The sequence below is a fragment of the Gadus macrocephalus genome, chromosome 16, assembly GCF_031168955.1.
Source record: "Gadus macrocephalus chromosome 16, ASM3116895v1".
Taxonomy (NCBI): Eukaryota; Metazoa; Chordata; class Actinopteri; order Gadiformes; family Gadidae; genus Gadus; species Gadus macrocephalus.
The window spans coordinates 14,772,533-14,788,248 of NC_082397.1; the positions used below are offsets into that span (position 1 = coordinate 14,772,533).

Consider the following 15,716-nt stretch of genomic DNA (forward strand, 5'->3'; position numbering starts at 1 on the left):
CACACACACACACACACACACACACACACACACACACACACACACACACACACACACTCTCTGTTTGACGATTCGACAGCCAGACTTGTGTATGTTTGTTTCGAGGTATTCTGTTTGAGGGTGAAGTAATGAGATCTCTTGAGTCCCGTCACACAAACACACACACACACACACACACACACACACAGTCTATACAGCCTCTACATACAAACAAGCACATCAAATAATCATAAATGTGTATGCAGTGTACACTCACGCACACAGTACAGCCAAGTCTATGAAATAAAATGAAAGACGTCATCGGCGTAAGCAGATTTATCGACACACACATGCATGCATGTCCATGCACAAACATTAACACAGACATTAACCAATCATAATCCACTGGTCCTGATTCCTGTTTACAAAAGTTACTAGGTTAGACATAATCAACCACACAAGCCAGACTTTTTCCAGGTTGGTCCATAAAAGACTATTGGAGAGTATTGCCATGTATCCTTGTAGCATTACTGAAGCCATTAGCAGATTCCATATGCTGAAATGTTTCATTATCCCGGGCCAGTAACGGGGACACAAACTCAATTACAAAAGAAAACCCTCAGGCGAACACAATGGTCACCCCCCCTGCTGAACTTAACTCCATTAGTTTCTCCTCTGCACGAGGAGAATGAGTTCCAGAATGAGAGAATGAAACTCTCAGCATTCTGTGGAGATAGTCATCAACGGCCACTCTGGAGGAGAGAAATCATCCTCTGCTATCTGCCAAGGCTGCATGGCGATGCAATAGACCGGTCTCCAGTAGCATATGATTGAGTAACATTTCTGTAAATTGCATATTGATTTCCATGAAGATAAAGTGTGAATTAATTACATCCTTCCATTTCTACAATAGGGGGGCAGGGACACACGTTCATGTCTAAGGCGGCTCTCAATTTGTAATGAAATCCAATTCTTGCGGCACAATGCTTATTCTCTAATAACTGGGTGTGTTCATACAGTGTTATTTTCCTATAATTTATTTCATGCTCATATCAATGGCCATGTTCATTTAAACTGCACACCAAAGTCCCCTACCTCCTTATCACCACAGTCTAGAGAGCAGTGGATATCACGCAGAAAGAACAAGTAGACAGATATCATAACCTAATGTCACGCTTTTAATGTTTCCTATGAACCAGGTTTGCAATAACAAAAAAATTAATAAATGATAAAAAAGCTTTGATTTATCGCCAGCAAAGACTAATTGAATACATGAGGCTGCAGTGGCTAAAGTCCAGTCCTGAATTCTCTAAGCCTCCTCACATTCTTTCACACTTCACATTCTTGCACCCAACACGGCCGGCCACACACTCTCCCCCCTACAATTGCAGTTAAGGAGCGAAGAGGGGCTCTGTGAAATAAGTTGTTTCATGTTCACACCCTGCCACTTTTATGTCATTCTCAACCACCCAGTAGGTCCTGCTCCGTTTGCAGCGTCGACCGAGGAGGAGTTTAGCTTGGGGGCTAAATCCTGCGACGACTGAACGCGTGAAGCTTGAAACATGATACTTTGTTTCAGCCGCTTTAATGGACACATAAATCACAACAATACGCCGTCCTCGCTGCTGCCGCTGCTGCGGGTGGAGCGAGTGATTTGGAATCTTTAACTCGAAGAATTATGTCTGACCTGCATTAATAACAGCTTATTTGTGCAGAACAGACCTTATGCCCAGAATAATCCTTTGGCCTCATGGAGTGGGACGATGAATGGCATCAATATTGCAGACACCAGCATATGCTCGGAATCTCAAACCGGCTGTTTCTTCCTGTAAAGCATACAATCACATACGAGCCACAATCTATACTGTTGGAAGAAGATGCAAGTATAAATTTAATCAAAGTAATCACTGAAAAAGGGAGACATTTTCCAAACGGCCCAGATGCACTCCTCTGTATTTCAGACACAGGAAAACGTTTCACGGCTGCTCGTTCTCGCAGGAACATTGTGATTTGTTCCTCGCTTGTCTCGGCTCTTTCGGAGAGGCTGGAGCGATGGCTGAGATAACGGCGACAGGACAGAAAGAGAGGCTGCAGATAATGGAGATGCAGGTCCATCCAAACACAGCACTCATCATGCTGAAGCCCCTGAGTGGTTCCTATCGATCTCGGGAGTGTTTCTCATCAAAACCAAGTAAACCTCTTTGGCTGCTCCGAGACCAGACCTACTCTACTGCACTGCTATAGGGCCTTGCACATCCTAATGCATCATGAGAATTTGGGGGATCCAGTGATGGGGGGCTGTAGTACTGTGGAATCCAAACTCAACTTAAATATATCGTAACCTAGAAAACGTTGTTTTGCCATGTCTCACGCTAGAATTACTGTGACTGTTTTGAACACAAAATGCCTCCCCATAATAGTCAATAATTTCATGAGTAACCTTAAAACCATTGACCTGTCGCTAAGTCACGTGCCCTGTCGTTACCATGACAAACTCGGACAAACAAACCAGACTAGATAACAAAAATATAAGGGGAAAATGTCAGCTGGCAGTATATCAAAGCAGGTTTTGGAGATGTTTTGGGCGGAAAATGAACTAGCAAAATGACTTACTCTACGCTATGGAGGAGTATATTCAAACTTAAAAAATACATACAGAAAGTGACAAACTTAAATTCAGTTGGTTTTCTGGCCTGCCACACAGATCAACATTACACACTTTTTCTTGTCCCGTTGTGGCTTGGGAAAAGGGATGAAATCTACCCCATTCTGCAGCCTCTCGGGATACCAATTGTCTGTGTTACATGTACCCAAAGCACATCTTTTTTTTTTTTACACAAACATAAATCCCCCATTAAATTGTTACATCATGCCTCCTCCCTGTTGTTCTCAATAGAGTTGTCCGAGCTGATGTCCGAGTATAGTTGAGGGTGGAATGTCATTGGCTCATCTGTGTTCTAAGGGCGGAGCTTAGCGACAGGTCATACCCGAATAGCACTCATACATAATAAACAACATTCCAATGCTCCTATGCTTCCCAAATGGAGACGGTCAGTATCCACTGATACTGGGTGTCAGCCGCGGATCACTCAGAAGCTTAGACCTTGACCAGCATCCACGGCGTGACATATCGATGCCCAAGCCCTACAGAAATCAGCAAATCAGATGTTGGCATGCAAGGCACTCCCAAAACACCATACAAAGATACTTGCACACATACACATAAAAGCCTCCCGCTTCTTCAATCTCTAGGCCAACATATGTAGAGGTAGAGAAGATCAAAGCAAACAGAAAGACGGCCTTGGAATTTCATTTTAACAAAGGTGGTAATTAATCTATGTTAAAGTAGGGCAGGGTAATCAGCAGAGGTATTTAAATAGAAATCAATGTTTTCAGTGGAGTGAATGAATGGTCCAGTAATGTGTTTTAATCCACGTGGATAAAGGAGTTCGATCGCCGCTTGTTTTATTTGACATGGAGGTGTCAAGTGATTACTTTTGAATAATAACCTGTGTGCGAAGGGGAAACAAACACTGTTGCTCTGCAGAAGGAAACGAGAACAACGGTTCTCCATTCTTCTGCCACTGCTGCTGCTCTTTCTTTCAGACCTGCCGTTTAATCAAACATGTGATGCCTTACACACAGTACACTGATTAATTACCACCTTATTAAATAACCCCTTGCAGTTTCAGAGTTCATTAAAAGTGCTTGACACTGATGCTTTAGTGAGACTCTGCAATAGTAGTATATAATAGATTTATAAGAGATTGTTGTAGAATAGGCTTATGTGTGAAATTTATCGTGAATAATAAATACCTTTATGTATATTGTGAAAACGTGTAGGACTTAAGGTAGAAATATATCTGACTTAATAACAGAAATGTGTTCACAAAATAGGTCAGCCATGACCACCTCCTATCATTTCTCCAGATTGGAATCAGCAATTGACCGCCAATCATATCCACCTTAACCTGGAAGAGATGGAATTAGGGTCAATCTTGATAATGTCAATCAATTAGATTGCTTTATCCATGTTTAAATCCATTTTAAGAAGCGTAGGCTGGATTGTGCTATTTAATCGCAACAATAGCTTCCCCAATAGCTTCCCCACAGCACCTGAATATGCAGTGAATATGTTCTGAAAATGAAAATGCATAGGAGCCAACATACCAAAATAGCATGCAGGAGCTATGCAAGCACACTCACACGTGGATAGATTAATGACAAGCAAGCAGGAGTTATCCATCAAAGAGAAACTTAATTGCCTGAATGGTTAGAAAATTCACCCTGCAGTATTTGATTTAAAGATTTCTTTAACCGTCACAATCAGCGAGTTAATTACCAATTAAAGGAGACATATTATGGTATTTTCCCAACAAGTAAACATAGTATTTGAGTTCCAGAAAACATGTCTTTGAAGCTGTTTGCTGGAAATAGCTTTTAGGAAAAAAAGGGATTGTACTCCTGAAGCTGAGCGGCCGGCCTGCCGCCGAGTTCCCCCCGCCGGAGCTGCCCGTCCACTGGTCCACAAAATCGTAGCTATGCTCTGATTGGAGGTGAGCGGGGAAGTGGGAGGTAATATTCAAGTGTGCCCCCTTCCTACGTAGGAGGGGGCTCCTAAACTGACTCACTCGTTTGGTAACTGTAGGCGGGGTACTTTCAGAAATGCATATCTCACTCAAAAAATCATGTACAGACTTTTTTCAAAGTTTGTATGCGTGTGGGAGCACCAGAGACCCAAAACAACACCCCAAATCCCAAGGAAAGGTTTTGTTTTCATAATATGTCCCCTTTAAGAAGCTAATTAATAGTGTATCGTAGCACCAACCTCCATGGAAGTGGACAACACTGTTGGGATGCAGGGAGAGTGGTGCTGCTACACACATCCAATCAGTAATAGGCAGGATAAGTGCACAAATATTGTCATTTTCTAACTCCATCAAATTGCAAATAATGTATTTTTTGTTTGCGTGTGGGAAGTTGCATTTCATTCATGGCGGGTTACGAATCAACAGATTAAGGCAACAATGGAGGTGGAGGAAGGTTTGAGAGAAAATAACCCTTGAGGGAAGCATTAAAGGAAAGCCCATATCAGGGCGGAAGTCAGCGAACAGAAGGGGGGAATTACAGGAAGAGCATCGGAGGCGGCGTCGCAGGGAAGTGAGGTCAAAGGTCGATGGCGAAACGGTAAAGACGGTAGCAAACAAGCGCAGACGCTGAAATGAGGAACAGCATAACATAGCGAGAAAAATATCATAAGCCAAAAGAAGTCAGCAGGCAATTTGAAGTTCACTGACAGGCCCTATAAATCCCGGCCTAACACCCTGGGTTTGGTAGATAAAGGCTGGTAATACAATTGTCAACACTGACTCATCCAGACATGGGTCTCAGAGAGCAAGTGCCGGCAATATGTCAGACAAGCAGTAATGTATAACATCCATTACCCGACAGATAGAAACCTACATATAAAGTCACACTTTGGGAATGGTCTTGATCTATATGTGAATATTGGGTGAGAGTTGGGTGAGAGCAAAAGGACTATTCGGTATTTCGCTGCAAAATGTGAAGGGTAATTCATGGCGTGACAGCAGGTATATTTCAGACTTCTTAAAGCACGCCATTGGAATGATATTTGTACTTTTTGATAACGCGAGCTGGGAGTCATCCCACACCCTCGCTGGCAGTCTTAAAACAGAGCCTTTCTGGGAAAACCGTCTCATACGCAGCTCAAAACAGCTACAACATTCACACGGCGCCCAGGGGTCTCTGCGGTAGTCTTTTTACGAGGTGCCTTCCTGGTGAGTGTATGCATGAGTCACAAAATGTCAACGCGTCCAACGTAATTGGGTCGCCCCTGATTGGTGTAATTAGGGAATATGAAGGGTATTAAGACACTTCTGCACAAACCATCTGCCGAGATATGATCGGGATCAGCCAACTTTATTCAGAGCTTGTTCAAAGGGAACCCCTCAATTTACAACATTATAAATTATATCTCGTAGTCGTATATGTTCGACGTGTATTACGTGATACAGGTACATACGAATCTACATGCAGGTCATACAACACGACCCCAGAATGAACGATTTCAGCTTTTTGCAGTTTCTACGCGAGACCATCAAACATCTCTGGCTTAAATACCCATCGGTCGACGTGAACATTTCGACATGATAATGACATCGTTTATATTCTGGCTGGATGCTACTTCTATTGTCCCTTTCCACACATGCTATTACCTTTTCTATTACTCAGTTGATCGAGCCTCATATGCTGTGTCTAAACAGGAAAATATGCACTTTACATAAGCCGTAGAGGGAAATTAATTAAATCCTAATCATTTTCACAGTGGGTGCCCTCTAAAGCAGTTTGCCTTACGAGCATTTTTTGGACTGATGAATGTTGTGTATCACAGCAGTAATGCAGAGAGCAGGGGGTAGGGTTGATTTAAAGCAATGATTTTGGGGATTTTTATTGCCACACTAAATCTATTTATTTTAGTGTTTGCAGATATGAAACACAGACCTTAACCCTTTCAATACCAAGAGAGATAGAGGGGAGTCAATAGAGATTGACATCAGAACTAATGAAGGACAACCAAGAGAGAAGGATAACAACTTAGGGAAATTAAAAGTATGTGGAAAAGAGTTAATGTTTATAGGACATATTATGGAAAAACATGGCGGATGGGGAATCCATGTTCATTGAAATGTGCTTTCCATCAGGACCAACCTGCTGTATTTTAATAACTAACAACGAGGGGGATAGAGTAATCAGAGGCAGGGGGCATGGAGGAACCCAGCCAACCCGGGACCCCAGCAGGCCCACAACAAGTGCCCATGGGCACAGCAGTATCTGGGGAACAATGGGGATTAACCAGCGCAGAGAAAACAGCCGCCATGCTGCAGGACTAAAACCCAGCACCCTTTTGTAAAACGGTCCAATCAGCTTCACTGATTATAAATCCAAATTGGCAAGTTGGAAAGTGTTTCTTTGTGTGCCGTGTGTCAGTCTGTGTGTGCGCCCATGTGTTTGTGTGAACAAGCTTGTTGTTTACATGAGCTCTTTTTTTTATTAACAAGGCTGTTAATGCTTTGTGCAAACTGTCATTACTGGTTGTGACTTTGTGAATTTGTTAAAGAGAAAATAAGAACCAAATCCAATCTGGCAAACACAGCAGGGCGCAGGATAGTGTTAGTGGTCGAGTCCTAGCCAGGAAGGAAGTTGGTGCGAAGCGCCTGCTGCCTGGTAATACTGAAGAGATCAGAAAGGAGGCAGGGCAGGCAATAAGATAAGCAGCAGCAATACTTTCAACAAATTATTCTACTGAAGGTGCTACATGTAATATACAGTATTGACAATTATCGACCTATTGCAATAGCCAGTATCTTGTCTAAAGTACTGGGGAGAATACTTTTAAACAAAGCTAGAAATGTATGTCCTTACTACTGACAATCAGTTGGGGTTCAAAAGAAAGCATGGAAATTACCGTTGTATCTATGCTCTTAAAGTTTAATGCCGGCGAAAATTGAACCCAGGGTCTTCGCCAACAAATTTTACTTGACGATCTCCCCTCTTGATACTTGACTGTTTTAAATGTGTCTGCGTCTCTATTATATTATTTACGGTAGCAGGTAATCGACTTTTTTGGACTTTCTGGAAACATGGACCTACCGGTAAGGAAGAGACCTGAAAATAGTATTTTTTAATAAACTTCCGGTACGCTAACTAAGTTGTTGATGCTTCGTTTTATGTGTAGGGACCCTAATCATGCTACTGAAGAGGTTAGGTGCTATTTTGAGCAGTATTAGTGGTTAAAAAGTGCTGATTTAGAAGCGTTTGCAGTGCCCCTAACTAATAACATGGAAGCCAAACATTGTGCCACCGCCGGGCAAACTCCATACTCGATTTACAATGAAAAAAGTATCTGGAGGGCTTATTTGATGGGTATACATGCCAAAACAAAGACCCTGGGTTCAATTCTCGCCGGAGTTACACTTTAAAGAGATTGTGTTCAGGTACACAAGCCTGAATTCATCTGTATTCCTATGTTTTATTGATGTGTCAAATGCATTTGATAGAATTAATCATGAACAATTGTTTGTCAAATTGCTAGATAGAGGGTCCCCTAATTTCTTTGTGAGAATTATTGTGTTGTGGTATGCCCATCTATCGTTTCAGGTGAAATTGGACAATGTTGTATCTGCTCCATTCTGCACTAGTAACGGAGTGTGGCAAGGAGGAATTTTGTCTCCAATTGTATTTAATGTATAGATCAAAAAGGGGCTGTCTTGTGGGCAACACTATTGTTAATCGTCTTATGTATGCAGACGATGTCCATATAGTGCAGTGCTGCAGCAGATGCTGAAGGTGTGCTCACAGTATAGCCTTGATCATTTCATAAAGTGTAATGCTAAGAAAAGCCACATAATGATAGTCCTCTTGCTGTGTGTGAGGATTAATTATATACCCAGATCATGTTATATCCGATGACTGGACAAAGACCTCTACCGGCAGCGCTGTAAAATTTATTCTCAAGCTAACATGCTTCTAAGGAAGTTTTCTATGTGCTCTGACTCTGTGAAGTGCTCCCTGTTTAGAACCTACCTCACACCGTTATATACTGCTCAATTGTGGTCTAACTATAAGAAAAATAGTATGCAGAGTCTCAAGGTAGCATACAATGATTCAATGAGATTGCTGCTTCATGTCCCTAGGTGGCATAGTGCCAGTCAATTGTTTGTGTACACTAGCGTGGCAACCTGTGAGGCAGTCTTAAGAACACTGATGTTTAGTTGTATGTGTTGCCTGGAGTCAGAGAACCACATAATTGAAGCCCTAGTCAGCCCTCTAAAAGGCTGCTATAGATCCAGTTCTAGGTTAATGTGTAGGAATGTGTTGGCAACTCTCCAGGCAAGAGAAGAGATGCATGACAATGAGTGCAGTGACAAAAAGGATCAGGGGCATGTGAAACATGAGGAACAAAATAAACAGGGGAGGTGGAGGGGCAGAGGGGGGCGCAGGGCAGAGGGAGGAGTGAAGGTCTTCGCTTTGTTGACGCAAATCATCTGTCAAGCATGTCAGTGGTGTGTGGGTGTGGTTTGTGCGTGCGTGTGTGCGTAAGGGCATGCTTGGACGATGGTGTAGACACGATGGTGGTTGTGTCCATGTTTAGGTGTGTGTGTGTGTTACTGTTTTTGCGCGCGCGCGTGTGTGTGTTTGTGTGTGCATGTAAGGACATGCTCGGACGCTTCCATGGATGTGACGTGTCTCGTTTCTTGGTGCCAAGGAGCATTGGGTGCCTTCATGTAAACCCTGATGGCCTGCCAAGCAAGAATCCTACCAACCAAACGCTTGCCTGTCCTTCAGATGACATCAGGCCATGGCGGCGACATATGAGGGAATGCGGCGCCGCCAATGTGATTTATTCGGCGACGATTGGATCACAGGCCACAAATCACACAGAGAGGGGAAGATGTGAAGGCGTGCCTATGGAAACCAGAGCCACGTGTGTGGCCGTTGTTTTCATTGCCCATTATTTGATGTATGGAACTTCTAACTCAAGCTGTGAATCATCCGTTTTGGGGATCTGAAATCATGAATGTGTTTGAAGTACTTGAAGCCCTTGTAACTAAGAACCAAGCCTTTCAGAATAAAGATGTAGGAAAACATAAAAAACACAGATTTATCCTGTGGGTCTCTTCTTGCGTATTTCACCCACACTTTAAACACTGTGGACTGGGTTCCCATTGAAAACACTAATTAGGTCCAGGATGTAAATGGCTGGATTCAAGAGGATGTAATGAAGGGGCCAGTAAAATAAAAGATATCGCTCGTAGCATTAGCAACCCCAAAGAAATAGGGCAATCCAAGTGTTAAACCTGATCAGTATCACTTACCATAGGGAATGCTTGTTTCATGACAATTCATTGCTTTAGAATGTCGAAGGGCTGGAGCTTGGGACGCGTGCAGGAGGAATCCCCACGGAAAGGAGCAAAGGTATATCTGAGACAGGCGTTAAGAGAGTCTGACAGGGCTGTCGCAGTGTCTATGTGACCTGCTCTTTGTTGTTCATAAAGGGATCACCGGGTTTATCTCTATTCCCCAGAGGCTCGAAGAGGCTCCATTGACGGTCAGCCACAGTCATAGATGAACATAGGGAAACATGAGCAGGCACACACACACACAAACCAACACAGGCACACACACACACCGCACACACAGGAATGGCATTTAAACTCACACTCACGGACACACACGCAGGCACGCACGCACGCACAAACTATCTATGAAGCCATGCATGCTAAAACGTGCACACACAATCATAAATATATCTATGTGAATGTCATGCATACATTTCAATGTCAAGCAGCAAATATAAATGAATAAACAATACCCTTACTTCTTTTCATTAACCAATTCAAGAAACACCCAATCGTTAAATGACACCAGAAAACAATAAGGAACGAAATTGCCTAATCGACAGCTGCAAAACCCAAAGTACATTAACAGTGGCCACAACCAGGTTTTCCACACTAGGATCCCCCCCCCCCCAACCCCAAGAGAAGCAGTGCAGTTGTCTGCAGTGAGGCGAAAGGAGGACTGCCATCATGAGATGATTCAGGGTAAACAGATTAGTTAGGGGAACAGTCCGACACATCGTTATTCAGAAGTGCCACTTTAGGAGATGGATGGAAGTGTCAGTGGAGTAGTGAGAGAAGGTGTAGAAAATGGTGAGGACAGAGAGAGAGAGAGAGAGAGAGAGAGAGAGAGAGAGAGAGAGAGAGAGAGAGAGAGAGAGAGAGAGAGAGAGAGAGAGAGAGAGAGAGAGAGAGTAAATGATGGAGATCAGAAAAGAGATATAAGTGACACCGGGTAGAACTTAAGGTAATAGAGAATAGATATGTGGCTGGGGTGTGGAAAGCAATGAGCTTTTTTTTTACTGGATGGATGGATTGCATAAGTAAGCTTAGAAGAGGATGTGTTCAGCATAATTGAGCATTCTGTCTCTCTCTCGCTCTCTCGCTCTGCGCAAGTAATACTACACTCTTTGGGAGTGGTTGATTAATTTGTGACTACATCTTTGCTTTGATTGTCATGACTGTGGTATCAAGTTTATTTAACACAGGCCAGAGTTAGCTAGATGAATCATTAGCATCTGTGATAATCCCTGGGTTACGGAGGTTTTTAACATTACGCAAATGTCAATATTATTAACACTGAAACCTTGTAGACTAATATGCTACAAACTGACAACCAAGTTTTCTGCAAGGTCAGGTTGCTTTATTTGATTGAGCATTCTGTGTAAATACCACCAGTCACACTGGAAATTAATTACAGCTAACTACTTGTCCCCTAACAACTCATTCAGCCACTTGGGCAAATTTACTCTGTGTTTGGCTGAAGGACATTTGAACAAAAAGAAGTGTGTTCCTCTGGGTCTGGAACATCCATTTCATGATACCAAGTTAACATAGACACTGGTGGTGTTTTGATATATAGCTTTAAAGTAGCTGTAAATCAATAATGGGGCAAAAGTCAAGAGTGTTCGCAAAGAAAATACATATATATGGCGATAATGCTAAGAACAAAGGATCCCAATACCAAGGTAGAGGATACTTGACGCACACACACAGAATCAACTACCATACACACGGGACACAACAAAAACAAGCATTTAGAAGATAAGTGGGCTCATAACCTTCTAGCTCGCTTTTGGTTCTATAGCAGAATAATTTCACGACTGAGTGGCCTTAATGACCTTGAAGGAAAAGAAAAATCTGATTTATTTTGTTGGAGGCAAAAAAGAATGACGTTTATTTTTAATAAACGTGGACAAAATATCATCCGAAGTTGCCCTTTTAATAGGATGCCTTGAACATTAATAAAACATTTAATGAAACCATCATCACACTGCCTGAGACTGGTTCTCACTGGAAGCCCTTGGCTGGGCGTATAATAAGCTGAACTGTACCCGCGCAATCTATGGACCAACAGTCCAATCCTTTATGCACACATGCATGCCCATGTGTGTGTATGTGTGTGTGTGTGTGTGTGTGGTTTGAGATGTGCACACATCAAAGCCATTCCACTGTGTGCAAATAGAGACAGATTTCCTGCGAGGGCATGCAGCTAACGGGACAACAACACTTCCCCTTGCCCGCGGCTGTGAACCCCGTGTCAGGGGCCGCACCCCGGATCATTTTAATGACGCCAGCCCGGGCTCCGACCGACGCCATGACTGCGCGATGGACACCTCTTCGTACTAGGTACTGCTGGTTGGAGGATGGTGTGGCGTGTGTGTGGGGTGGGCTGGAAGTGCTTAAGGGGATGGTCATCCATCAATGGCGGGGTCCCTGTGCCGTGGCTGGCCCTGGGGGCCAAACCTAGTAATGCCAGCGTATCAAATATAAGGAACGCAATCAGAAGGCTAATTAGGGGGCAAAGTGGGGGGGAGGGGGTTGATAGACTCAGGGAGAGGGACAGGGAGACAGCCTGAGAGAGTGAGGGAGAGGAACAGGGAGGTAAAGAGGGAAAGAGATGCAGAGAAAAGAGTGAAAAAGAGTGACGTCTGTGTGTGAGTGAGAGAGAGAGAGAGAGAGAGAGAGAGAGAGAGAGAGAGATGGAGAGAGAGAAAGAGAGAAAGAGAGAAAGAGAGAGAGAGAGAGAGAGAGAGAGAGAGAGAGATGGAGAGAGATGGAGAGAGAGAAAGAGAGAAAGAGAGAGAGAGAGAGAGAGAGAGAGAGAGAGAGAGAGAGAGAGAGAGAGAGAGAGAGAGAGAGAGAGATGGAGAGAGAGAGAGAGAGAGATGGAGAGAGAGAGAGAGAAAGAAATTGCAAATGTCTAAGAAGGAACCCAGTGCTGTACAAAGGAAGAGTATTGAAGAGACATGAGGCATGAGGCCTGTGTGAACACGGCGGAGACTTCCCCCAAGAGGCTCGTAAATTACACATGATCTTCATGGGTCCATAAAATCAGAAGTATTTTCACCTTCATACATTTCCATTAGAACGCAGCGAGCAATGGTAATGTGAGGTCCAGCATGTGAAGGGAACCGTATTCCCTTAAGAAATGGACTAGATCAAAATCAAGTCGAGTTTCTTTTATTACTCGTAATAGCACCAGGTTTTGCAGGAGCTCATTTGTCCCGAGACATCAGTAAGATTGGTACAAAGGCACTTTGAGAGGTTCTTTGGTTGACGGTTCCTTACCAGAGACGTGAAGATGTAGGTGTAGTAGACCGACATCATACCCAGCTCCGAGGCCTGGAGAGAGAGACACAGCGAGACAGAGAGAGAGAGAGAGAGAGACAGAGACAGAGACAGAGACAGAGACAGAGAGAGAGAGAGAGAGAGAGAGAGAGAGAGAGAGAGAGAGAGAGAATGGGAGTAGTGAATTGGAAAAACAAAAGGGTGGTTAGCAAAGAGGAGAAAAAAAAGAGAGAAAGAGGGAAGAGAGGTCAGTGGTCCAGTGTAACGTTAACTTTTATAGAGCAGCAGTGAGATCAAATCCACATTTTGATAAGAGCAATACCCGTTCTTATCGGAAGAGGAGTGTGACTCTCAATGAAGCAATTAATTCTGCTACTGTATTAGTATTCCGCCACATACTCAGCCATACAATTTGATTAAATCAAAGTCACTCGGAGGAGCAGTGGCGAAGGGCAGGGTGAACTTTTCATAGTTCCATTTCATTAAATTTAGTGAAAACCTGAGACAGGAAAAAATCAGTATTGTGCTATATTGAAATAATGTGCTACATTCTATATCCAACCCCCTTAATGTACTTAATACATCAAGCCTATAAATATAAGATGGGTTATCAACCTCATTATACATTCTTAAAATGTAATTATAAGTATGGCAAATTATGAGTTGTTATTTGAAGTCTGCTCATTGTTCTTACAGCTAATCTTGTGCAGTACAGCTGCTGTCATGTTGGTAATTGCAACTTATTTTTGATGATTTTCCCCAAAATACAAATAAGGTGGTTTTAAGGATTAATTACAAAAGGATAAACAAAACGGACCAAAACACTTTTAAATCAAACACTTCAACTCATGTACTTAACCTTTCTAGCTTACAGAGTTGGCTCACCTCTGTGTACCAGGTCACATAACTGATTAAGCACAGCCACACAGCAGGACCAAAAAAAGATAAATGTTTGACTTTATATTAAATGAAGGACATAACTTCAACTGTTTTCATCACTGGCTGACAACAGCCAACCTCCCACACAGAGTACAAAATGATGCCAACCCCATAACTGACAGCGAAAAACCGACTTTCTTCTTGATGATTATCATCAGCCTATTTTCTGGGCTGCCTCTACTCTGCCCTGGCCAAACCCTCCATACCCTGTCCCTCCACAGCTCCAACCAATGTCCTTCTGTTACTGACCTGAGGTCAGAATTAATTGGCAAAGCAGCTTCAAACTCTTGATAGGTTTGATGCAGCGGATGCATGTCCTGTCCGATCATGTCGTGGCTTTGGTTGGGGTCATGCGTGCTACTTCCACACCATGGCACATGAACTGACATATTCCTTTTAAATGATTCATTGGCTTAAAAAACAACTCTACCAGCAAAGTCATGTAAATTACTCGAAGAAACCAGATTTTGGAAGATAAATGCATATTAATTGAATGATAGTTAGATCTTCAGTGAAGGCCTGCTCTTGGCTATAAGACAACAGTGACTGTTTAATGTAAGTCCAAGACTCTTTGGTTGTGCGGTTTAAGAAACAAATTAAGAGAGCCGCAGAGAGCAAAAAGCCAAGCAAAGAACAAAACGGTAAGACGAGTAAAATAGACGACAGAACGAGAGAAAAGAAGTGCAAGAGAGGAAGAAAGAAGAGAGAAAACAACCCAAACCCCAGTGTTCTTTGTGTTTCGGTGTTGCTATGGTCACAAGGTGCTTATTGATGGCAGCTTAACTTGAGATGACAGAGCGGCCTTGTGAAAAGAGGAGCTAGAGAGTAGCAAAGTAAAACCGCTGATCGCGGTGGTGTACGGCTGTTGGACAATGTAAGTCCACTGTTCCCTGGTTCCCCTTCAAATGGCTGTCACCTTCGTTCTCTCATTCCATCCATTGTCTCCCGAAAGATAATGAAGTGTGTTTTAATTACATCAACAAGGCCATATGGCACTTGGGCAAGGCTCTGCCGCTGGCTTGTTGCTACCGGTGCCTTTGTAGATCAGGGCATCCTTTGTACGCAGCTAATAGAAACAATCAATGCACACCGTTGGCCTTTTGTTTATGCCATTGCCCTCCAAGGTTTTTATATTGTCTCGTAGTGTCGGTGCACATTTGGTTTTTGGGCATCATGGCAATTATCAAAAGGTCATGTTTGTATTTCACAGACGTCATTTGCATATTGTCAATCATATTGTCCAGCCGTACGGGGGGGGGGGGTAGTTTAAGTGCAATATTTATTCATAACGTCAAAGTATAACACTTTAAATAAGAATAATAAGTCAAAGTTAGATCAAACTAATAGTGCATATATTTCATTTTAGACCGCTTCCGTTCAGGTGTTAAAAATAATAATCATACTCTGGGGGGCCAGTGGGGGGGCCAACCTCTGACCAGGGGCCTGGCTACGCCCCTGTGTGTGTGTGTACACTACGTTGTTTTCTGAAACTTTTCACATTATTTATATATGATGGAGAAAAAAAACAAGACTTCCAAAGTTCAATTACTGCCAATGAACTTGAGCGTAAAGTCGTATGTTAAACTTGGA

The 15,716-nt window shown here is 42.9% G+C and overlaps 1 protein-coding gene across 1 annotated transcript in view; it reads right to left on the reverse strand.

Annotated features, from left to right (window-relative positions):
* grik4 (glutamate receptor, ionotropic, kainate 4) overlaps positions 1–15,716 on the reverse strand; it is a 139,960-nt gene that overhangs the window by 66,744 nt on the left and 57,500 nt on the right. The window contains exon 6 of the mRNA XM_060074884.1: positions 13,188–13,241. Within this exon, the coding sequence (XP_059930867.1) occupies positions 13,188–13,241 (54 nt within the window). The remainder of the gene's footprint in view (positions 1–13,187; positions 13,242–15,716) is intronic.